At 47.6% G+C, this 25191-nt stretch overlaps 1 protein-coding gene across 4 annotated transcripts in view; it reads right to left on the reverse strand.

Moving 5' to 3' along the window:
* Window positions 1-531: 531 nt before the first annotated feature.
* EXOC2 (exocyst complex component 2) overlaps window positions 532-25191 on the reverse strand; it is a 159305-nt gene continuing 134645 nt past the window's right edge. For 3 of the 4 annotated variants that reach the window (XM_024766397.1, XM_024766394.1, XM_024766395.1), the window contains 6 exons: window positions 14196-14251; window positions 12109-12231; window positions 6854-6915; window positions 4646-4705; window positions 2795-2926; window positions 1624-2596 (listed from right to left, as the gene is read on the reverse strand). In XM_024766397.1, the coding sequence (XP_024622165.1) occupies window positions 2818-2926; window positions 4646-4705; window positions 6854-6915; window positions 12109-12231; window positions 14196-14251 (410 nt within the window). In that variant the 3' untranslated portion in view covers window positions 1624-2596; window positions 2795-2817. Of the gene's footprint in view, window positions 2597-2794; window positions 2927-4645; window positions 4706-6853; window positions 6916-12108; window positions 12232-14195; window positions 14252-25191 lie in introns of all 4 variants that reach the window. The other variant, XM_024766396.1, reaches the window with a different exon arrangement.

Here is a 25191-nt window from a genome sequence, read left to right on the forward strand (position 1 = left end):
ACGGCCTCTGCTCTTCCCATGAACCCGTCGCTCCGCGACCGCTGTGGCTCAGCCCCACTCAAGTCCCCGGGCCTCCCGGGCAATCAGAGTCGGCAGTGGTCTCTGCTCTCAGGGGCTGTTTGTGCCCAGCTGGAGGTCTGCAGGCAGGGAGGGAGGGAAGGGAAATTCGAGAAAAACGTGACAGAAACAACGAAAACCAGCACAATGGTCAACAGTGGCCACAGTCACAAGCCGGGACACTCGTGGTCCCACGATAAGGAGGAGAGTGCGGCCAGCTCCAGGGCCAGCCGGCCGAGGGGCGCTCCTGGCTTTCACCAACAGGCACACCCGCAGACCCAGCTCCTGTTTGGAAAACATTTTTGTCATGTATTTATCACCTGGCCAGGCACAAAAAGCCTTTCCAGTGATACATACACTGAGACTGAATGAAAAGTGTGGGTGAACAGAAACTGAGGTGACATCAGTGCACAAAGAGCACGATGAATCTCATATATAACAAATATGCAACGTGCATTTAAAGCAAAGCTAAAGTCATTGAAATTGATGTTCTGTGTTATGCGTATCAGACATTCAATCCATGTTTTAGATTTCAGAGCGTATTTACCTTCACGACAGTACTGGTAGGTAGTTTTATGACAATTACTTTAACCATGCATTAAATAAAGCCTAGTTGACTCTTACTTTAGAACCCTCATCTTGATGTAAAAGCTGGTTCAAACATACTGTGGCTCTCATACAACCACCAGCTGCACACCTGACAGCACATGATCAGGACAGAGACCCAGCACCGTCTTGAACCAAATCAGAGTTGCAAGTGCAAGCTCTTTAGTTCTCCTCCTTCAAGAAAACTGGATGAAGGACGGGGACAAGACAGTGACTTGGGTGCCGCGCCCACCGCAGGGATGCTTGTCTGTGACGAGGGAATCATTTCTGGAACATGCACTTTCATGGGACACAGATAGAGGAGTCTCGGCAAGCCCAGACCACTGCCAGTACTTTCCTGGTGCTGAAGGCCAGGCCGACGTGGCTGTGCTGGACCCAAGGGCCTCTGGGTGCCTCGTGTCTTCTCGGCGCCTGTTTTCGCCTCTCGGCTTTCTTCTAACTTCACTACAGCCAGCGATCTCCTCTTAACCACTAAACCGTCTTCTGCAGCCCAGGCAGCTGTTCTTCCAGCAAGTCCTCCGTGAACCCCGTCCTTTGGGTTTGAGGTGCTCGCGCTCCGACGCTCCATTCCGAGCCACAGACGTGCTTCCCTGGTCCTCTGCTTAAGCGCTATTGTGCTTCCCTGAGCCATGGAGTCCTCGTCTTGGCTCCTATGGGCCTGACAGGGCGGGGCCCCCAACAAGAGGTGAATCAGCGGGACCCCTGGTAATGCTTTCCAACAACGATCAGACAAACACGAGGTAAACCGGGATTTAAGCACTGGGTTGGCCCAAAAGTTCCGAACAAACTTTCTGGCCAACCCAATATTTATCGTGAGGGTTATAGCTAGACATATAAAAAGTTACACAGCTAATGAAAATGCTGAAATAAAGATGCTTAGGGAAAAAACGCCAACTAACTTACATCTCGTATTAAAGACACACTATTGGCTGCATCAGATATTTAAAATAACACAAACACTCAGGATTGCAGTTTTGTAATTTAGTTCTCAGCCGTGGCAGATACAATGGTTAACATGCTTAGGACAGACGACAGTCCGTATATTTCTTAATAAGCTTCATCCAGCACATCTGTACAAGGTGAAACGTTCCCTTCTATTTGCCACGCCCCATCCCCCAACACCAACAAATGCACAAACACAATAGGGACTCACTTCAAACGATGGACACTGCACATGGCCACGATGGACCGCAGAGTTCCCCGTATTAATACAGACCTTAATGCCAGTGTTGAAAAGGGGATTCTGTGACATCCCTGGAAAAATCTAAAACCCTGACTCAGTTTTCTGAAGCAAACGGTGTGACAAAGTCAGGTCAGGGAAGCTGACTCTGAAGGAGGTCGCGGCAGCCTGACCTGCTCTGGTAACGGTGTCAGCGGCAGCTCCCACGCCTGGTGACACAGATGCCACCAGAGCAGACCCCCCATGGCCACCAAGCAGGCCACTCGAGGGGCCAGAAGTGGCGCGGAAGGTGCCAGAGGGACAGCGTGCACAAGGCGCCTGGGCCCGCCGTTCCCCACGCGTGCAAGGGGGTCCTGGGGCAGGAGGCACGATGCCGCAAGGCCCACGTCAGGTTCAGGGCGAGTCACACAAAAGAGGTCCGATGCCACGAGCGCTGTGAACATAGAAAGCGGCAGCGGTTAACTCACGGATGGAGGACCACAGAAAGCACAGCCCAAATGTCACACCTTTTTATTCAGACCACACGCTTTTCTAAAAGTCTACTTGATTCGGGAGCCATCTGTATGAAATAAAGGTTTTAAGCACAGCTGCACAATTTAGGACAGCTGAAGCTCCAGATGCTCGCATGTAACTTCCTGATGAATCTCTCGTCGCCGCCCCAGGTGCCCTGGAAGCTGCAGGAGGCCCCGGAAGATGCTTCGGTGTAGGCCTGAGCCGCCCCGTCTTCCGCAGCCTTCACCATGCAGCATGAAGCTACGAGAGAAAACTCTGTGTTTTAAAAAGGCATTTTAAAGTCATACGGGGCCTAACGTAATAAAAGCTTGGACGTTTTACATCAGGTCATTTTGGTTGAAATATAACACATACCAACATCTTCCTAAGCTACCAATTCAAGGGAATGGGAAGAGAGAGAGATCGCAAGCCTAACCGGTGCTTTCCGCCCAGATATACCTGTGGGCGTTCGGGGGAGCGCGTCATCTGGAAGGCACCTGCGTCTTCACGGCAGGCGGAGGGGCGGCCTGGAAGCAGGCGAGCTGCAGGTGCACGCCGCTCCTGACTCGGCTCAGCAGCAACTCCAGCAGCCTGTGGGGAGAGGCGCTGACAGCCACGGGCGGGCGGCGGGCGGGACCCAGACACGCTCGCCCGGTCCGGTCCGGTCCCCCACACGCCCTGCCCCACGGTGCCTCCCTGGGCCAGGAAAGTCACTCATCTGTGGATTCTGGACTCAATGACAGAAATAAGCCGAACAAAGAAGCTAGCTGCAAGGACATACACGTGCAGACGTCTTCACCTTATACATAAAATCGCCCTTCTGTCCCCTTCCCCTAGATTAGTTAGATGCTCCCCCAAACAGACTGATGTTTGGGTATTTGAGCCTCTAATTTTAAACACTTCACATACACTGAAATGTGCTCTTTTTGGCATCAGCTCTGTGCCCGTTGCTAAACGCACCGCAGCAGCCTCAAGACCCCCGCCGTCGGGACAGAGCAGTCCCGTCACCTCCAAATCCTCCTGTGCTGCCCGTCCGTCGTCACCTTTGCCCTCACCCCACCCCTTGGCAACTATTGGTCTCTCTTCTGTGGCTCTTATCTTGCATTTCTGCCTTTAGCAAACACTGGAGAAGGGGACTGAAGGGGCGAGTTAAGCACAGGAACACCCAGGGTCAGTCCCAACCCCAGCAATAACCTGCCTGGTCCCTGTGCTGGCCAGACAGAGCCGCATCATTCTGGGGCCACAAGGGACCTTACAGCTCGTCTGGCTCAGAGGAAGCAGCCAAGAAATGAGCTTACTGGGGTCAAGAGACTACTTCCTGGTTTCACGGCGCTCCCCGCAGATCTGAAACAGCCCCCGTCCTGGCCTTCACTGTGGTGCCTGCTGCTCCTGACTCCCTCAAAAGCACTGGTCTTTTGAGCCTAGCGAGCACTAGCTGCACATGTTAACGATACGGGGCTGCTTCAATCTTTCATGATGTTCACGCTAGAGGAATGGACAGCATTTGAACCACGCAGTCAGCGAGAGGAGCAGGAGACCAGGAAGGTCTCTGCCGCCCGTCCTCCCAGCCCCGTCCACACCCTACAGGCTCCCTCTGCCCTCTGAGTGTCCACAACATCCTCTGTGCTGTCCCAGGCCACACCGAGGGTGTCACGCAGTCAGGGTTCCGTAACTGTCTGCCTTGTCAGCCAGCTGCAAGGGTGGGCGGACCTCGGCCGGGCTGGGGAAAGGGCCCAGGCCGGCGGTGTTTCTGCTGTCTCAGGTGAGGGGAGCCTGGGCACTCATGACCTTTGCCTGGCCTAGACTTTGTCTTGGGTCAGAATTTCCTGTTACGTGAGTAGCAAAGTTTGAGGTCAGGCTGAGACCATTAATACAATATTAGCGAAACGTATATAACTTTATTATGTCATGTCTACAAATTTAGTCTTAACACTTCATATTATAGAGCACAAAATGTACACTGCTGACCTACTGGAAGGAAAAAATCATTGAGTCCTGCATTTTACTATGCTTGTCCTCTCTTTTACGTTTCTCGAAGTATTTTCTTAAAAATTTCAGGTAAGAATATAGTTTACTGAGTGAGTCAAAATAAACTTTCTTATGAAAGTTTAAGGGACTGGTACGGTCACTTAAAACAGTAAAAGAACCAATTTCTGAATCGTCATGAAACCCAGGTTTTACCTCCTTCTGCCGCGTGGGAGACAAGCTAACAACGCATACCTGAGGGCCACCGAGTACCGCCTTCCTCAAGGCCAAGTCTCCACCTGAAGAGGAGGAGTTTAGGTCCCTGAGACCAGCACCCAGACTTACTTTCTGTCCGCTCCGCTCGAGAGCTGCGGTAGGGCTTCCAGAGCCTGCTTGAAACTGGATCTGGAACACAGACAACATCCCAGGCAGGGACACGCCGGCCCCACCGGGAAGAGGAACGTCAGAAAAAGCGCATCTTACATACAGAGAAACATACAGGCCAGTAGAAGCAGGGGGAAAAGTGAAAGTGAAAGTGAGGGTTTGTAGGAGCTGGGCCAGAAGAATTCAACCAGCAAATAAAACACAACTTGAAAAGCAAAGGAGAAGCTGATTTTTACACAAGGGTGCTACTCACCGTGCTAGGTGAGAGCTTCGTGTGGAGTCATTAAATTTAAGGAGGTCTTTACTTTCAAAACAAAGCTGAAGTACACAGATGAAACAGCTTGTAAGGGAGGAAGAGGGCTAAGTAGAAACAGGGATGATCTTGTGCAACAGTATACAAAGGGGGTATTTCTAGAATTGACCTGTGCAGGGCCTGATTTCCGGCCCACCTCTTATAATAACTGAACATGTCTTAAGGGGATTTAGCTGTTATCATATTTAAAATTTGTACGATAATGGAGAGGGGTGTGTGTGTGTGTGTGTGTGTGTGTGTGTGTGTGTGTGTGTAATTCAACATCATTTCATTTCTTGAAATACGGAAAAGGGAGTGGATTTAAAAACCACCAATTTGGTATGTTTAACTTTTTAAAGTAGAAAGTACCAGAAAAGTTACTAAATCAAATGAAAAGCATTTTAGGGGAGATTATTTGGTAATAACTTGTATTGTTCACTAAGGAACAGTTCTCATCTCTTTTTGTTTTATGACTATTGACTAAAGTAAAGAAATAAATGTAATTATTTTGACTTCAAAGTGGCCTTTGATTTTTTTCTTTTTGTAAAAACGTCTGCATCAGTGGACCAGGAAATAAACTTCTGAGCAATGTTTCTCAAACTAGGGGCAGGTATCAGAGCAACACACAGAGAGACAGCAAAGTACCAACAGGGCCCCAGAAATTGGCAGGGTGCCCAGCTGTTCCTGGTGGGTCAGGTATGGGGGGGTGGGGACAGGTCACAGCTTGTGAGCACTTAGTCCTCTTCCCTGACGTGGAGAGAAGTCTCTACCGCCGCCTCCACTGTCACCTGGTTTCCTGTAAACCTCTTCTCATTCGATGAAGAGCAATGTGAGGCCACTGCTCTCTATTTTTACATCACGACCAAGAAGAAGAGGATGAAGGTGACCCCACCAAGAGTTTACTGGGTGGTTTGACACAGTTTCTCATTTAATTCCCCCAAAACTTTGCCTAGAAAGTATTATTATCTTCCCGTCACAGATGAGGAAGCTGGGCTACAAAAGGTCAAGTCAGCGGGAAAGAACACACAGGTCCGTCCTCATGCACAGCACCTCACCCATGGGTCCTGGGCGGGCGCTTTCTGGTGTCTATCACTCAGCACTTGTGCAGAGCAGCAGTGGTGGGAACGGACCAGAAAGGCTCCCGGTCAGCCGCCAGAACAGAAGTAAGAGGCTAATAACCTCATGTGTTAGGAAAAAATGGAAAAGTTTTCAGCTGTAGCAATGACAGTCAGGATGACGGCACGAGCACACCGTCTAAAGCTGGAAACGAACGGTTAAGTACATCGCACATCGTGTTTAAGCAGTTCCCCTGTGGACCCAACACTTCCCAGGCAATACTGCCAATGGGGTAAACAATCTTCTGTAGGTAGTGCTGTTTCAGTTCACCTACTGATGTTTCAATGATAGGAAATCCTGACTTTCATTCAAAACAGCTAAGAATTATCACTAAATTTCCACTACAAAATTTTGCAGAGAAACCACAAGGTCTTCCTCTTATGCTGATACCCATGATGCTTGAACTGTCCTTCAGAGTCTGTGATGAATAGACTGACTCAGTTCTTATTTTCTCCTTTTCAAAAGAAGCATGCAATGCTCTGCTACACCGCTTATGAGACTAAGACTTACCTCAGTGAGTGAGAAACATGACATTACATTAAACCTTTTTTCCTTCTGTGCTACAAAGAAGCAGTCTCTGGACTCCTTGGCTTACTGTAGGTTTGTGCTTTTAACAAAACAACTGATCACATGAACTATGAGACCACAGTCACAAGCGCTCGCTGTGATCAGTCACCTTCACCTGGGACCTCACGCCTGTACGACGAGCTTTACTACAGGGGCTTTCGGAGCACTCACAGCACGGCCACGGAGCATCTCACCTGCTCTCTGGTGTCAGGTGAGCAGCCACGGTGTCCCTCAGGGTGCAGATTTCAAGCCTTGCCTGGAGGTGAGAAAGGGATAGGTGACCATGGGAACTATGTTGCCGGTCAAACAGAAACAACGCGAGGGTCGGCCCCCAGCCTGCTCCATGCAGGGCAGACCCCCATGGCCACAGTGGCAGCTCGTTACGAGTGAGCAGACCTTCTAAATCAGCCCAAAGAAACTGGCCACAACAAAGTTCCCTTTCACTGAAAACTGTCTGAGAGTCAAGTCTGACTGTGTGGAGGCAGGTGTCCTGCTCTGAAAGGTAGGGACTGTGCCAGGGCCGTCCAGACACCAGACGTCACCCTCCAACCAGTGCCTCCCCTGGTCTCCCTGGGGAGACCAGGACTGTCCTGTCCCGAGACTGACAGGAGGTGGAAGGACGCGGGCTGCCACACTGCCTCCTGCCCTGCCCTTCCAGGCTCCACGACGCTAACCTCAGAGCTAAGCTCTGCAGACTCAGTGCAGCGCTATGAAAGTCACAGCTGGCTTTTCTCTTTCTTTTCTTTTTTCTTTTTAAAAACAAAACTTGACAAGTTGATCCTAGACACAACAATATGGAAATGGAATAGCACAGTTGGAGAAACTCAGACCTTCTCATTTCAAAACTTACTGCAAAGCTACCATAAGCCAAACAGTGTGGCACTGGCACACGGACAGACACGTAGATCAACAGGAACATGGCTGCGTGCCCAGAAACAAACCCTTACATTTACGATCAGCTGAATTTCAACAAAGTGCCAAGACCATTTGGTGGGAGAGATGGTCTCTCCAACACATGGTGCTAGGGACAGCTGGACAACTGGACGTCCACACTCAAAAGGACAGAAGGTGGGTCCCTTCCTTAAAAACTGACTCAGAATGGATCACAGACTTAAATGTAAGTGAAAAAACTATAAAACCCTTAGAAGAAAACAGGAGTAAACCTCTGTGACATTAGGCTAGGCCTGCCTTCTTAGGAATGACAATAGAAGTACAAGTGACAAAAGAAAAATTAGATAATTTGGGCTTCATCAAAATCAAAACATTCTGTGCTACAAAGGACACCATCACAAAAGTGACAACCCCACAGAATGAGATACTGTTTCACACACACGGGGACGGCTACGACCAACCAGACAGTCACAGGTGCTGACGAGATGTGGAGAATTTGGAAACCTCATACACTGCTGGTAGGAAAGCACATGGTATAGCTACTTGGAAAACAGTCCAGCAGCTCATCAGAAGACTAAACACAGAGTAGCCACATAACCCAGCGATTCCAGTCCCGGGGGTATCCCCAAGAGAAATGAGAACATGTGTCCACAGAAAACTTGTACACAATTGTTCACAGAACCTCTCTTTGTATCAGCCAAAAAGTGCAAACCCAAATGTCCATCAAATGATGAGTGAACAAATAAAATGCGGCATATCTATACCATGGGACGTTATTCAGCCACAACAAGGCATGACACGGGCTGCAGTAGGGACGAACCTTGCAAGCATTACGCTCAGTGAAAGAAGCCCATCACAAAAAGCCATATTCTATGATCCCACTTATATGAAATTTTCAGAAGAGGCAAACCAGAGACAGAAAGCAGACAGGTGCTGTCAGTGGCTGGGGTGGGGGCTGGGAGGGACGTGGACGGTGACCGCTAACGGGGCTGGGGTTTCTCTCTGGGGTGATGCAGCGTTCCACAGTGCATTGTGGTGACGGACTGCACCACTCTGTGAACACAGCAGAAGGAAATCCACTGAACTGTATTCTTTTTATCTTGCAGACGCACTGTTCGGCATATGGATTTCATCTGCGTAAGACTTTTAAGGAAAAGCAAGCTAACCTAGCGCTTCTGCCTCTTGGCAAGGATGGAGAGGGTGTGCTCTGCATACAGCTTGCTGCCCTCGGAGCCCTGGGGCCTCCAGCGAGGATACCCTCCTTCACCTCAGGTACCGCAGTGTGCGTGCTGCCCAGGAGACTGTTTTAAAGACACAGCCCTCACCTCTAGGCATGCACAAAACACAAACAACAATGAAAGACATGGCTAGTTTTTAAATTAACCAATCAAGATAAAAGCTGACTTACATAAGATACAGTACATTCAGTGAAATGTTCAGTTGGAAAGCAATTGTTTGGTTTCATTTTTCAGGGGTTTAGAAGCCTGAAACAGTTTGTAATGAGAAAGCGTAGATATGACAATTTGTCTCTCTTGTTTACATTCTAGTGTATATAAAAGTGAACCTACAAGGAAAACATCAAAGAGAAAAAACAAGGTAGAACTTTCGGCTGAATACTTTAGGAGAAGGATTAAATCACTGTAAAACTAGTATCTGCTAGAAATTTTATTCAAACAAAGTGATAAGGAATTAACCTATGAATTATGCCAATTGTAAAAGCTGTGATAATTTATACAAAATACATGGACCGTTTGCCAGAAAACGCCCCTGCCGGCGGCTCTCGGGAAGGTCTGAGGCTGATGGCCAGGCCAACCCTCCACGCGGGCCTCGCAGAGCCATCTGATCAGGAGGAGGTCACACACAGGCATCCCGAACGGCAGTGGCCAACGTTTCACAACACAACTGACGCCAGTCTCCAGGAGGCACAGAGCTCAGGAGGCCGGGCTGCCAGCTGGTTCCGATGTCTCTTTCTGCCCCTTCCTGCTGACCCTCCTGCGAGAGGAACTCAGTCATCAGCTAAATGGGCTGCAGAAAAAATCTGCAGGGAGGGGAGCTTTTTGTTGTAATTCCAGGACCGCCTAGGCCCAAAGCAGCTACTGCAACTTCCTTTCAATTCATCTTCACATACACAATTCCTGTTACTGATCTCCTCCTGCACAACTATTAGAACAGCCATGATCATGGAAATATTACGAAGTTTCTGGGATGGATTTTCCCCTCGCCAGCTTGCCAGGTCAATACACATGCTCAATCCCTTTCACCCTGCATTTCTGTGTGAACTTTTTCAAGGGCAGAGACTCTGGGAGAACTTTACAGCGAGCACCTGTGCAGCACAGACTCCGCCGCCAATGTTCTCCACAGCACACGCGTCTGCCACAGGCGTCACTGCCTGGAGTAGGCTGTTGCAACTTTTTCGATTCTTTGAGTTAAAACTTACACACTGCACAATGGACAAATCTTCGAGTGCACATCTGGTGAGTTCGGGCTGCTGCACACGCTGTGTGCGGGAACCATCCCGAGGTGTAGGACCACCGCCTGCAGAGCCCCCTCAGCTCCCCGACTGGTGTCAACCACCCAGGGGACAGCGTCGTCCTGGGGTTTTCTCCACGAAAATGATATCCATCCAGTACAAGGCCCCCTTCACGTGGCTTCCCTGACGCTGAACGGTAATTGTTTTATGGATCCACCATTTGTTTGTTTACCCTACTGATGGACACCTGGGCTGTTTCCAGTGTTTGGATGGGTAAGTGTATACTTAGTTTTGAAAGAAACTGCAAGAACTTTTCCCGAAGCAGCGGTTCTATTTCACACTCCTGCCAACGCGTGAGAACTCGCTTCTCTACAGTCTTGCCAAAACTGGGTGTTTTCAGTCTTTAATTTTCTTCTTCCTGCTGGATGGGAACTCACTGTTGTGTCAGTTTTCACGTCTCAAATAACTAATGATGTGGACCATCCTTCACCTGCTGAGTGGACATGGAATCACATGTCCCAGGGTCCCTAGAGCTCTGTTTATTTTTTCTCAATTCTTCTTCTCTCTCTTCTTCATATTGGATAACTGATGTTTGGTCTATACATTCACTGATTTTTTTCTTTTGTCCTCTCTATCCTGCTGTTATTACCATCAAGTATATTTTAAAATATTAATGTATTATACTTTTCTACTCCAGAATTTCTACTCAGTTCCTATTTTAGGGCTCCTATTTTTCTGCTGAGATTCCCTGTCTGTTCATTCACTAAGGAGCACAGTCTCCTTTATGTCACTGAACACAGCTGCTTTAAAATCCTTGTCTGATTTCTAACAACTGGGTCATCTCAGGGCTGGTCTCAGCTGATTGTCTTTTCTATTGAGAATGGGTCATGTTTTCCTGTTTTGTTTTGCTTGTGCATTTCAACTAAATTTGGATTGTATCCTGGACATTGTGAATGTTATCTTGAGAAGACTCTGGGTTCTATAATATGCTTCTGAAGAGCTGATTTTTGTTTATTTTAACAAGCAATAAATGTATCTGGACTCAAACTGAAAACTCTCGGCTCTGGGGCAGCTTTTCAGTTCTTACTTCGGTTCTTGCCTTATGTGGGCTGGAGTGGAGTCTGACCAGGCGTGTGGTTTAGGGGCCAACTAGAGACCCAGGCAGTGTATACACAGAACTTACGGCTCCTGCTTTCTGCTCCCTGGGATACCTCCCTTGCTCTCCTGTAGTTGTGGCTGCCCTGAAGCCTATTCTTCTAAACTGAAAAGACAACAGGTTTTATGTAGTTTTAGTTTCCCCTGGGCCTGCATTCAGGCCAAAATCCATAAAAAGTGAGGAATTCACCCAAGTGCCATTTCTTCCAGAATCAGCCACTCATGTTCACTCTCTAGAGTCTTTAGGTTTTGTTTTTACATTTTTTATTTTTATACATTATTCAGGATTAGAGTTGTTATCTGTAGGGGGTTGGCCTGACAGGAGGTCCGCAGGCATTACCAGAAGCAAAACTTCTAGTACTTTAAGAAGATACCCTCACAATGCCCTTGGGCATGAGGGCCTACAGGGGGGCTCACGCCCCCACAGGCCTGCACACCCTGGTTCCTACTGATCTGGCCACAGGCAAACCAAGGCTCATCTGACTTACAGAAGTTCCCTTTGCTATTGTAATTACGTAGTTTAAGTAAATACAACATAAACCAATGGAATATGAGTAGAAAAAACAGTCATTTGTTGTTTCTATGCAAACTGCATTTGAATGCTCTGGAAAGACTATTTACAAGAAGTTTCTAAAAAGTTCCTGTTAAATTGAACGTGCTGAAGACAACTGTGAAACAGAAAAAAATCACAGAACTTCAGAAGGAATCTGCATTCAGATAGTTTCACAAGTCACTGTACTCTCAAGGGACAGGAACTCTGGAACTGTCGACGTCACGGACGTGGCTCACACAGGAGACCATGTAGCTCTCCAACCAGCAGATCCACAGAAAAGTACGAAGCCTGTCTGGACCTCCTGAGACTGATGACTGAAAACACATCTCTCTGTTTTCAAACAACTAAGTTTTAAACACAGAACTGAGCGGCTGTGGTACCTGCAATGCTCCGTTTTTGCTGAAGGATGAGACGCACTGCATCAGCCTACTCAGCTCTTCAGAAACTGCTTCCACCACCCTAGACAGCACCCGAGGCACCAGGTCTTTGGAAATAGTGAACACCTGATAGAACGTTGAAAAGAAGAAGAAATGATGCATTATGAGGGCTTGCCTTGACCAGAACTTGTTAAAAACAAAGGGATGCACGTAGCAAAACAACTCCCAGGTCTCCTAAGCTGTATTTCTGCAGGATCTGAATTAACGAAGGAAAGGCAGACACGGACTTGCACACAAGCTGTATTCACTGATTCGTGACAAAAACCATTCCTCTTAAAAAATATTGGCAAATGTAGTTTTGAAAGGTATTGTTGATGGGGACAAACTGAAATAGTTTTAAAGGTTTCTTCCTCCTCTACCCTTTTCACAAGAAGAAATACGATTTCTAAAGAGGAAATTATAGAAATAAAAACATACTGGGTCAGACTCTCCTTGGGTCAAAACAAATGCTATATCATACTGGATACGTTATTCTGTATTGGCCAACAGAGTTCCCGATTTTACTCTTTGCTGAATTAAATATATATTTCCTTTCATTTGACAAAAACATTGTTTTCAAGCTTTGAATTTTGATATTTGCAAACTAACAGTTTGGACATTTGGAGAAACGTATTACTATCCCGATTTCTAAGTTAGACTAAATTGTATTTTCTTTTTAGCTTTTCCTTTTTTTCAGATTCAATCACTAGTATTAAACCTTTGGGTCAACCCAAACATAACCTGAGTACTGAAGAAAATTTGGGGCAAGTTAAGATCATGTGGGAATAGTAAATAGTAAATGTTAAGTACAAAATTCTGTTTTCAGCCACTGGGATATATTAAAAAGGGCCGTGAAAAGCCTAATACAAACAACGTCATGGTTATCGACCGACAGTGGACGTTAATCCAAGTTGCCTCAGTGGGAATCACCATCATTACTAAAATGCCCACATATTCTGCAGCTCCTCTGATTACCACCTGCCCACCTACGACTGAGATGTCTCCACTGCCTGATGATTTAATGTTACACTCTAACTTTATCGGAAGCTAACCTAACAAAAAAGCGCTTTTATATGTCTTTGATAAAATCAGGGTTGAAAGTGTATCACTCTTCATAAAAAGATGTACATGGCAAATTCCTGCCTGAGTCAGATCACATAAAAACTTTACTTCATGGAGAAACATGTATGCTCTGCCTCACTAGGAAATGAAAATTACAAGACACCCCACTCCGCTTTCTGCTCTGGCTGCTTCAAACTCAGAGCCAGGTGGAGGCTGCAATCTGTGTCCTTTGCTCGCTCTTCTGTTTCAGCCTTAATGATCCACATTTCTCCAGTTCACCTTGGTAACCCAGGCAGCACGTGTGCATGTGGAGGGTGACGTAAACCTGACCCCTCCCGATGCACCTGCACCAGACGCAGATACTCAGAAGGTTCTCGAGCAGCGGTCAACTGCGCCTGAAATCTTCTACTGAGAACTTCTTTGCTGGGCCCATTTCATCTGGTGGACAACAGTTCACTGGCCACAGCCAACCTGGAAGTCCATGACTGCGGAATTACGAAGGCAGTCACAGCAGGGACAACGGTGGGACACTAAGCAGAAAGTGCCATGGGAGGGCAGGCTGGGTGTGAGCAGCAGCACCAACGTCCAGGGGCACCTCTGTGAGATGCTGAGGGGAGGCCACCACCTAACTTCTTTCCAACACGCCCCACAGCTGCGAGAGTAAGATGTCAGCGCTCATTTGTACACTGGTTAAAAACAGGGCAAGGGATTTTCCAAGTTAGGGAAAGACATCCTTTCAATTTCTCTTCTCTTTACCTTTCAAATATTCATGAGTTTAGTTTTAATTATGAGAAAAAAACATACCCAATTTCAGAAAAAGACTCTCTCACAGTTAAAACACACGTGTGCGTGTGCTAAAACCGGAGTTGTATTTTATTTACACCAAAAACACATTCTGAAGGGAAAAAGACCTCCATAAAACCCATCGAACTGGCCTCTTCTTTTCTCCAGTTACCCACGTCCCTTAGGAATAGCTAAGGACGGCTTACCTCTGCATGCACAGCAATTATATTCACCAATGCTTCTTTTAAGTAGTTTCTGACACCTGAAATCAGATGGGGGAGGGAAAGGCATTTAGTGGAGACACGAGTGTGGGCGCTGCTGTGGCTGCCCCTGCCCCACACCTTCCAGGAGAGACGGAGGGGCAGCACTGGCCCAGGGCGCCTGAGAGCCAAATGGCCCGAGGGCTACGTTTGGTCAAGTTATTTTAAAAAAAAGGTTAAATTAATTAGGAGTTTTCGTTCATTGTTTTTCCATTTCTGTCATTGTTCTGTTCTCTGTAATTGCTGATCAGTCTGTCAAAAGTGAAATTTAAAATTGCCCTTCAGTTTCTTCATACACATATTCTTCATATGTACACACACACACACACACGCACACACGCACACACACACACACGCCACCCCCCGCCAGACAAAACCCAGAGGACAGAAGGAGGATATTTACCAAAGTTTATGAAACATATGCTAAACATCTACTATAGCATCTTACTTCCAAATAAAAGTCGAATTATTATGCAGAATGACTATTTTGATCTTAAAAAATTTAGTTCTGGGTGAAACTTCTGAAAAAGACACACTCCAACCTGGTTCTGTAAAGCAAGTTAGAGACTGGACAAACCCACAACTTCAGGATGGCACGGCTGCCCTCCAGGGCAGGCGCACACGAGAGGGCAGAGCGCAGTCTGCAGGCAGCGGGCATGGGTTCAGTCCAGCCTCCTCTCTACAAGCAGTGACCTGTGGCAGGAAGACAGGGACCCAGCTTCGCCTTCTATCGACAAGAGTGTGAGAACGCACCCATGTGGGGCTGCAGTGAGGGGGTCCTGGCGTTCACAGGGCTCCTTAAGAGCTCCTTCGCTATTTTGCAAGAAAAAAAATATAAAAACAAAATGCTGCTTTATTGTAACTCCAAAACAATGGCTTTCACTTGGAGTGGAATTAGTATCTCAGGATTCCTTCTAGAATTAATTGCACAAACTGACAATTCCTTCTCTACAAAACAGAAAATTCTACTGTATCGCAAAATCATGACGATGTTGAGGAGGATCTTCTCCCTTCATGTCGTCCAAGCTACTGATTATTCAGGGAAGTTGAACTGCAATCACCTTGTTGACGCGGCATTTGCAGACTCTCAATACACAGCCAGCTTCTGGTTCTGCCATGTACGCTGGTGTGTAAGGAGGCACACGGCTCTTCTTCTGAGGAGCCAACCTCATAAATACTTCTTGGGGATATGGAGGTGCAGGCGTTTTTATTTCTATTTTGCTGACGGAGTAACTGAGAAAACTGGTTGAAGAATAATGAAACACAATCCAGAAACAGGTCGATTCTTCCTGAGAGAAAGGACAGCTGCAGAGTAACAAGTCTTCATATCAGCGAAGGCGGAACACGTGACTTGTGCTGACGACCAGGAAAGCTTTCTGCCCGCAAGAGGAGGGCTGTCCCCCAGGGCCCCAGGCTGGGCACGAGGCAGGCCACAAGCACGGGGCCCATAGGCCTCAGCCGCTGTGCTCGGGTCAACTCCGTGACCACTGAACTCAGGTCTCGAGTCTTTAAACTGCAACAGTGTGGAGGGCGGGCTCACGCACGTACAGAGAGAAAATGCAGTTACTAGAAGTTCGGCCCGACACTGGGCCAGTGAGGGTCTAAGCCAGAGGAGGGGCTCCCATGGCCTCTGTCTCCATGAAACCGGGGTCCTGTCAGTGCTGCTGGGACCAGCACCAGGAGTTGGGCCCAGCCACGTGCCTGGAACATGAGGGCAGCTGTGAGCTCCTCAGGTTCTTCAAGGGAACAGAGACGAGTGGGGCAGAGAGCTGCTTGAGAAGCAGAAAATCGGACTTAGGACGAAGCAAGCTGAGGTCACGTGTGGGCGACCGCTCGCCCTGGGCCCGATGCCCACGCTGCCCCAGAGAAGGCGGCTCCTGGCAAGAGCACAGGTCTAGGCGCAGCCATTAAGCCCCCCCAGGAAGAGGTAAATCTAACTCACTAATCCAACTCCAAACACACAGCTGTGGAGGTAAGAATAAGAGTGCAGGTGCTTCTAAGAGTCAGGACCAACCATGTTTGCGTTGATAGAAAATTTGAAAAAGCAATCGAGCTTCCCGTTTTATGTGGCTACAGGGTAACACGCTGGGAGGAGCATAGCGCCTCAGCCTTGCACAAGTAAGAACACTTTATCTTTCCTGGAGACTTTCCTTTGATGAATAGAAAGAACGAAATAATTACCCTCCTCCCAAACAACTCTTTCAAGGAGTAACACTGGAGGGACTTCCCTGGTGGTGCAGTGGTTAAGACTCTGTGCTCCCAATGCAGGGGTCCCACGTTCGATCCCTGGTCAGGGAACTAGATCCCACATGCATGCCACAACTAAGGAACCTGCAAGCCACAACTAAGGAGCCCGCCTGCCGCAACTAAGACCCGGTGCAACTAAATAATTAGGAAGAAAAAAGGGGGGGTAATGTTGGAAACAGAGAAGGGAAAAGCTGTGGTCCTGGGATGAGAGGACATACAGCTGCTCCTGAACCATCACACGTCACATCAGGAGGGGGGGCAGGGGGCCCACAGTCCCATGAGGAGGGGGCAGGGGGCAGCGGCAGGTCTGAAAGAGCAGGCGGCCCCAGGGAGCTCGCGAGACATGATCACAAACTCCGGAGCAACACACGTGCTGGTATGGTAACAATAAAAACTTAAAAACACAAAAATCAATCATTGACAGCCTCCCTCCAAACAGCTAATCGTTGTGCTGAAACTGGTTAGCGCTAAGGGAATGGATTCATTCGCCCAGCGTGAATCTGCTGGTTCGACTACATGCCGGGCACACGTCGGAGGTGCTTGGGCACAGGGTCCGCCAGGCAGAATGTGCGTAAATCCCCAAAGTGCTACTTCCCGAGTTTCACCCCAAGGTGCTGGGTGCTCGTATTTGTGTCCAAGGGGCAGGGAGAAGTAATGCCAGGTGCCCACATGGAAGGGTTGTGTGCTGTAGAAACGATCGCTGTTCTCCGACAGACGCTAACCTGTGAACCATTTCCTTGCTGTCCCTGTTCTGTGACGTTCCTGAAAGGTGAGGGGTGGTGTGTGGGGGTGGGGAGGTGGAGGCCATCAGGGGCACTGGGCTGGGGCCTAGACGCCTCGTGTCCAGGGACTGAGGTCTGAAGGTCACAAGCGTGCAACAGATGAGACCACCGAGGTCTTCTGAGGTTGGAATCTCAATTCCTCCCTCTAAGGAGAGACACAAGGCCAAGTCACCCTGCTCGTGGCCCTGCTTCCCAGGCCCTGCTCTGAACCTCGCAGGGACCACACTGACACTTTCGGGTGTGTTTCTAAAGCCTGAATGCAGATTTGCTCCTTGCGTTTAACTGCCTGTTGAGTTTCCTGATTTGAAATGTTGCTCCAAATCCAACTGTAGGAGGATGTAGACTCTTTCAAACCTGCAGCACAAGAGGCCTGGCACAGTGGAGGCACCAGAGGGCACCCCCGGCCTGGGGGAAGCTCCAAGAAGAGCTGCAGGCACGTTTTGTCATCCGCATGGCTGAGGCCTCAGGGGGCAGCCGGGGAAGCTGGGGATGCGTCCGCAGAGGCTGTGGTCAGACGCCCGGAGTGGGATCAGGAGAGGATTTTGGTTACAGTTTTCAGAGGCTCCACGACACTGACGAAGGGACCATCCTTAGTGAACTTCAGTGATACATGCTCTCTCTCCACTGCATTTATCTGTATGCTTTTACTATTATGAACATTAATGGTTAATGACGACTTTCAAGTTCATCAAGGTGACAGAAGGGACACTCAGTGTAAAGTCAGAAGACTCAGGGTCTAAGCTCTGGCTCACCTACATACAAATGATGCGGCCGTAAGATAAAGTCAGTTCACCCTCTAGACAACTGCCTACTTTGCACAAGGTAGAAATGACAACATCTGCTTTGCTAACAAATCTGTGATGAAAATGTGATGTGTGTTTATTCCCTTCTCCTTCAAACATCTGCTGGGCACGGCCAGTGGGGTGCACCCCCGTGAGCCGAACAGGCGAGACCCTCCCTCCCCACTGAAGAGCACGCACGCACCCTGGGGTCAGGACTCCAGAGAAGCCTGCCTATTTCAGGTACCATTTCTTAAGACATAAACAAAAAGTCAGCTAGAAGCCATGACCACTAGAAAATATACACTGATTTCTCTTTCTGAAACACACGGTGCAGAATCTGGACAATGCATCTGGTCTCGCCTTGAAGAAAACAAAGACAGTCTTTCTGAAACAATTTTTCAGGATCCATTTGAAAAATACAACTTAAATAAAGAAGGTAGGGCTTCCCTGGTGGCGCAGTGGTTGAGAGTCAGCCTGCCGATGCAGGGGACACAGGTTCGTGCCCCGATCTGGGAAGATCCCACATTGCCGCGGAGTGGCTGGGCCTGTGAGCCATGGCCGCTGAGCCTGCGCGTCCAGAGCTTGTGCTCCGCAACGGGAGAAGCTGAGGCTAAATACATTTGTTTTTAAAATACGATTTTTCTAGCTGCATCCTAAAGCAAAAAGCTTGCTCCAAATAATACAACACTCAACACTTACTAAACGCTCACTGTGCCAGATACCTAGGAAGACGCTTGGCTTATTAGAACGTATGAACACTCGGCAAATGTGCTGGCTTCAGCTTCGGCTTCAACAGCAGCGGGTCATAAATGCTGACTTGACGGGACTAGCTGGCAACGTGAGCATGTGCACAGGAAGAATAAAGCAAACGGACAAGAGCTACTTTACTGTGATGCAGTAGTTAAGTGTTTGTAGAAAGGTTCCTCCCGCACAGCTTCCCATGTTATTTAGACACAGAATGAGAGCAGCTTCTAAGTATTTACAATATTATCTCCTTGACGCTGTGAACGTGAAATTAGAATGTGTCATGATATTTGACCAAACAGTGCCCCTAACCACGTAGCATCAGTCCAGGCCGTCACTGAGCAGTTCAGCCAGTGGCCCAGGTGGGAATTCTCCACAGAGAAGGCAGAGCCCAGACCTTCTGGGCAAGAGCCTCTGGGCCCCTCGCAGGGTGGGCTTCTCGTAAGGGGGCCTGGACCTCAGAACATCTTTGGCAGCAATGGTCTTGTTTTTCATAAAACTCTATTTGTCAGTTACTTGTTTTAATCAAATAGGGAGGACACTTAATTTTGGAATAACTAGTAAAATTTTTATTGAGTGCCTATTAATATTACATGCCAGACTCTATTCCATGTGCTGGGGACACGGAGTGACCTCAAGAACAAACCCACAAAACACAAAGGCCCCCCCCCCCACAGGGCTTACACACCACTGGGGACACACCCAGATTGGAAAACATGGCCACCTTCCACAGGAGAGAGCCTCACTTCATCTCTGAAATAGCCCCCAAGAAAGCAAGTGCCTGAAACAAAACTATTTGGCAGCAATAGAACAGAGGGCTTCTGTCTGATGAGAACCCTCAGCACTGTTTGTGGAGAAATGCTCCCCTACAGGTGGAAAGGAAGCAGCGCTCCTATGTGCCAGTCCCAGCTACAGCCTGTAACAGGTGATGCACACGGGGGCACGGAATGACGTGGATTTAAACCCTGGCTGGAAAACCAGTTAATTCACTGAAACTTCAGGTTTTCCTTGAAGTATGGGAAAATGCTCATTCAATTAAAAAGTGTTACACAGGCAGATTTGAGTCTTCTTATAAGTTTGGCAAACCACTAGGCAGACCTCTCTAGAGAATGGCCACATTAAAAGAACAGAACAGTGAACAATTTTGAATTATCAAGCCTACATTCTTAATTTAATTTGAAAAAATTAATTGCTCATTGTAAGGAATTAAGATACAGAAGCGTAAGTTTCCTAATAACAAATACAAGTCCAATAAGCTTTCCCTTTATCCTTCTCCCTAGTTTGGTGTGTATTCTTCCAGATGTTTTCCAACGAATATAAATTTTTTCCCTAAAAAATGAGATTACCGTACACATTCTTTTCTTGAAACTTACTTGCTTCCTTCCATGATGTACCACACACACTCTTCCATGCCAGTGTGCACACACCGACCTTACAGTTTTCAATGGCTGCCTGGTATTCTACAGCACAGATCTGCCATAAGGTATTTATCTTCTTATTTATCTGATTTATTTGTTTTATTTTTCACTTTATTTATTCATAACTTACTCTCCTACTACTCGACAGTCCTGTTGCCTTTCAGTATTGACCGTCATAAATAACGACACAACCATATCAGACCTTGTATTCTCGTAGAATAACTGACTTAAGACACCGTGTAGAAGTGGAACTGCTGAGTCAAAGGTTTTGGGTTTTGACTGGTTCTGTCAACCTGTCATTGAAAAGGCTATTCAAGATTAAACTCCTGCATCTTCATGCCTTTTTACTTTCTTAACTTGGATTCTCTAATTACTATAATTAATAATAACCATAATACATGCTCCTCAACTCTGATGATGACAAAACTTTCCAGTAAAACACTAGAAGAAAAATTCAAGCGAAATGCAAAGGTCAAAGGAAATTTACTGTGTTGTGCAAGACTTATACTCAATCTGACCGTATAAAGAGTATCTGAGAAAGAGCTGGACAGAGAGACAGTGCATGTACAGAAAACACCGGTACCCCTGACCTGTACCAGGAACACAAGCTTTCCTCTGAAGCACTTCCTGTCACATCCTCCAAACACAGACCGGTCTCTAGGTGCCCTGCCTCATGTTGTTTTGAAACGCATCGCGTCAGTAATAAAAGCAATCTAACTCTGGAAACTCTGGAGATACTACCTACTTTATAAACCACATTTCCTGTTTTTAACCCTTATGCCCTAAATCAGCTACCAGTCCTAGTCTACAGATAAAAATAGATTGAAAAATACTATAAATATCCCACAGTGTACTATTTTTTTGGTCAAACTGAAACACTACATGAAAGAACTTTGGGGTATTTTTTTTTCAAGTAAATTATCTATTCAATTACAGTGTGAAAATACATTATTGAGATTACTGCCTATTAAAAAAAAGGCAACCAGAACGGTATCAATACTGTTGGACAGATTAAAAAGGCCTGAACATTCTGCAACAAAATCAGCTTTTGTTGGAACAGAGGACGGGCTAATTTTAGGTCCAAGTCTTTATGTTTTAGTTCGCGCTTTCTAATGACCTTTTCTAAATTGATAAATGTCTTCTGAAATGTAGAGGATTTTTAAATGAATACCTGGGGTGGAAAGGACACCCTTCACGTGTAGTATATGAACGAATGACATGGCCTGTACAGTTTTCTGTTTCCTTTCTCAGAATCCTTTTTTTTTTGCTTTAATTATCTCCTAGCTTTTAAATATGAATAAGAAAACTTTTCCCTATGAAGACAAAACAAAATATCACCAGCAGTGAAAATAACAGTAAAATTATTTCATAGCTTATTTTTTCCATTTGTAAAAAAGGATTTATATTCGTAAGAGTTTAGCCTTCATAAATTTCAGAGACAAGGAGCTTTGAAGAGTCCTATATGGGTAAGGGAATCACAACCTCTCCCACTTCAAAGTTAAAGTCTGATGTGTAAAACTACATGAATTATGTAGTCTATGAATTATACTAACCTAAAATATTACAGAACACTTTATATATTTAGCATGAAATATCAGTTTCAACACTGATACACTGAATTTTAGACTTAAAGGTATAAAAATTTGATTTAACATAAATCAAATTCCTTTGTTTCAATTTCTTCTTTTGGCAGAGAAAAATTGTTTTCATTAGAAGGCAACTTCAGTTAGAAAAGTGAAAGTGACAAGAAAGTAGAACTCATTCTACGTATGCAAATGTGTTTCACACTGTGAGGTGTTACAGTTGTATATAATACTTCATAAAGGTCTGTGGTACTGATAGCTTCAAATTTCAAAATCTCTAGGAGTATTTTTTTTCCCCCCAAGAATGACTTCAGTGGAATCAAACTTAATAAATGCTTATGAGAGAAGCCAGGCCGAAGAACGTGGCTCTGGAGCCCGACAGCTTGGTTCAGGACTGCGGCCCCACTACTTAGCCCGTGGCCGTGGATGGACACGCGCGTGGCCACTGCAGGCGGCTCGGCCCGAGCGGCCCCGCCTCTGACGCTGGAGCCATCAAGGTGGAGCAGAGCACCGAGTCCTGGTCTCAGTACAGGGCTCCACCCACAGTGTGAGAAGTGAAATCCAATTAGGGTAAGTTTCTGCCATTGAACCAAAGAAAAGACCTTGGAGTCAAAAACAGTGGAGTTGGAAGAAAGTGGAAGGCAGAAAAAAACATGAAAGCCAAGAGTTAACTTGGATTTTAGTCTTCATTTACACAATAATGGGTCTTTTAAGTCAGCATTTGGAGAAGCCTAATTGTGAGGGAGGGACCCACAGGCCTGGTCTGCACCTGCTCCGGGAGGCCGGAGACGTCAGGAGACTTCAGCTTCCACCCCTGGGCGAGCCCGGCTCCCAGACTCCCACAGGGATGCCTGCAAAGCCACAGGGGGCTCCCTTCGTTGACAGGATGTTGCTTCTCTGACCCCAGAGCAAAATCTTCACTCCAACATCTCAGATCCACGTAATTTTTTCTCTTGAAAATTTTACTGACAATTACTTAGCTGCTCTTCCATCTTCACTGCCAAAGCTGCTGTTACCACTCTACTGAATTCGTTGCTTAGGGCCCGGTAACAGGTTTGTGCAGATTCCTTATCTAAAATGAATGCAACCCTTTATCCTTCCCAGTATCTTCATCATTCACGACTATAAATCTCACGAGTCTGCCATGCTTTGAGATGATCCCGAATCAGCCACTGCTGGTCCAGGGAAAGGCAGGCCGGACATGCCCCGGCCTCCTGCCAGCCTCTGCCGGTCTCTGCAGCCGGGGAGCCTGGGAGGCTGGGGTGGGTGGGCCGTGCTCGGGAGACAGGAAGACGCACCTCAGACAGAGGAAGGCGGAAAGCGCTTTCTAATCTATTTACAAACGGTAGGACATACAAAGTTACACGGTACTGTTGCCCCTCTGGTCTGACCCATTTCCTCACCCCCCGCACCTCTCCAGTCAGAAGACAGAGTTAGACTCTGGAGACAGAACTGGGCTGAAGACACAGCTGTACTGCTCTGAACAAGCCACAGACTTTTCTTACTCTCCAAGTTTAAAAAATCTGCCCAATAGGGAAAATACTGTCTTAGGCCAATGGGGTTGTGGGGAGGTGGGTCACTCAGGCGTCTCAGCTCTCAGAGGCCCCCCTCAGCACAGGGCAGAGAGAGCAGAAACCACGCGGCCCTCGGGCCCCGGCCTCCACATGGCATGCCTGTCCTCCGCGGGCAGTGCAGGACCACCCCTCCTGGTGAGGAAAAGGGGACTCTGATGAACAGTGCATCAGTCAATTTTTTTAAGCTTTACATTTAACCACACAAAAAGCATTTCTGAATTGAAATCAACGAGTTAAAGGTCTGAGTCTGAGCTGGCTTTCAGAGCTGAGAAAGTACAAAGCGCCGCACAAAGATGTGAGTTTGGAAGAGGTGTCAAGTGGCCATACTTGCTAATCACGACGTCCTGCCGTCGAGGTTTTTAAGTCTTGCCAACAGGGGTTTTCTCCTCTTCTCAAAGTGAGTAGAACTCACACGTGGGGAAGCATGTAACTCCTGTGTACGACGTGATGCTGTGCGTGCCCCGCACACACAGGTAACCAGCATCCCGAGGGAGATGCAGCAGGCCCTCCTGCGCCCCGCCCCTGTCGCGCCCATACCCGGCAGCTCGCCACTACCTGACCTCCACCTCCCCTGGGCCAGGTGCTGGCTTTCACACAGGCAGAGGGATGAACTTCCACAGGAGGAGCACAGTTTGTGGCTCCCCTCAAGGTTACGGCCTGGTTTTGTGTGGGAGGGTCTCCCTGCCACACAGACCTTGACTGGACGAGGACATCACGCTCATGCACCCACCCCACTGGCTGGCGGGCGGGCGGGCTCTGGAGCCGCTTCCAGCCTTCGGCTACCTCAGGCAGAGCTGCAGTGGAGGCTGCTGTCTGCAGAAACACCCACCACAGCGCCCTGGGGTGGGGCTGGGTCCCTGCCAAGGGGCTTGGTTGCCCCCGCGGCTCCGCCAGTCTTCTCGTGCCGAGAGGAGAGCAGGGCCCTGAGCGCCACCACACACCCCGCCGTCCACAGCAGTTTACGTGCCGTCTTGCTGGACGGTGGCCCACGTATCCCAAAGCAGCACGTGCTCTAGTTTAAAGAAAGGGTTTCCACGCCTATTTTCCTTAGCATAAGATGAAAAAGCCACAGCACAAAGGAAAAAAAGAGAGAAAAGTCCAAGAATATACACCAATTTCTCCTTCATTAATACAACCCGAGCGTGCAGCGCAGGCGTGTTCACTCCTTTGACTTCCGTCACATCTGAAGCCTCTGAAGGTGTCTTTGTGATTTCCTAAGGCCTATCATCACACTCCTTCAGTACACAGACCTGCTCAGACCGACACGCGTTCCACGTGTCATCCTGAAGTCCTTACTACCGTAATCAGAGGCCGTCACACCATCTGCGGTCAGAAATGACAGCAACTGCAAAAATGAAAAACGCGTTTTCAAATATGTCATGTTCATGAATCTACCTTGGTTGTCACTCAAACAGTTTGATTATTAGTATGAGATATTAACAGAAAATTGAAGTAAACTGATCCAAAAGAAAACTCACATCCCAAGTAAACTTCCTGCACAATGTGAAGATTTTATTCGCATCACCTTTCATTCGCTCCTAGGGACAGGAACTGCTTTGCTGATGTCTTGCTCCCGTCACCTAACACCTAGCCTCAAACCGTCCCACCACTGGCCTGTTTACACGGTGGAGAGATGGGGGGTTTGCCCGATTAATCCCCTCACTGATAAACGAGACAGAGAGACAAGTCCCAGTTTTGTCAACCAAGCGTCCTCGGCTTCAGGGGAGGGAAGCAGGTCTCTGAGCCCCTCCAGGCCTGTGGGTCTCCTTTCTACTGTGGACTCCCAGGAAACATTTGAGACATTATTGTTTT

This window comes from Neophocaena asiaeorientalis, unplaced genomic scaffold (assembly GCF_003031525.2).
Source record: "Neophocaena asiaeorientalis asiaeorientalis breed wild unplaced genomic scaffold, Neophocaena_asiaeorientalis_V1.1 scaffold8, whole genome shotgun sequence".
Taxonomy (NCBI): Eukaryota; Metazoa; Chordata; class Mammalia; order Artiodactyla; family Phocoenidae; genus Neophocaena; species Neophocaena asiaeorientalis.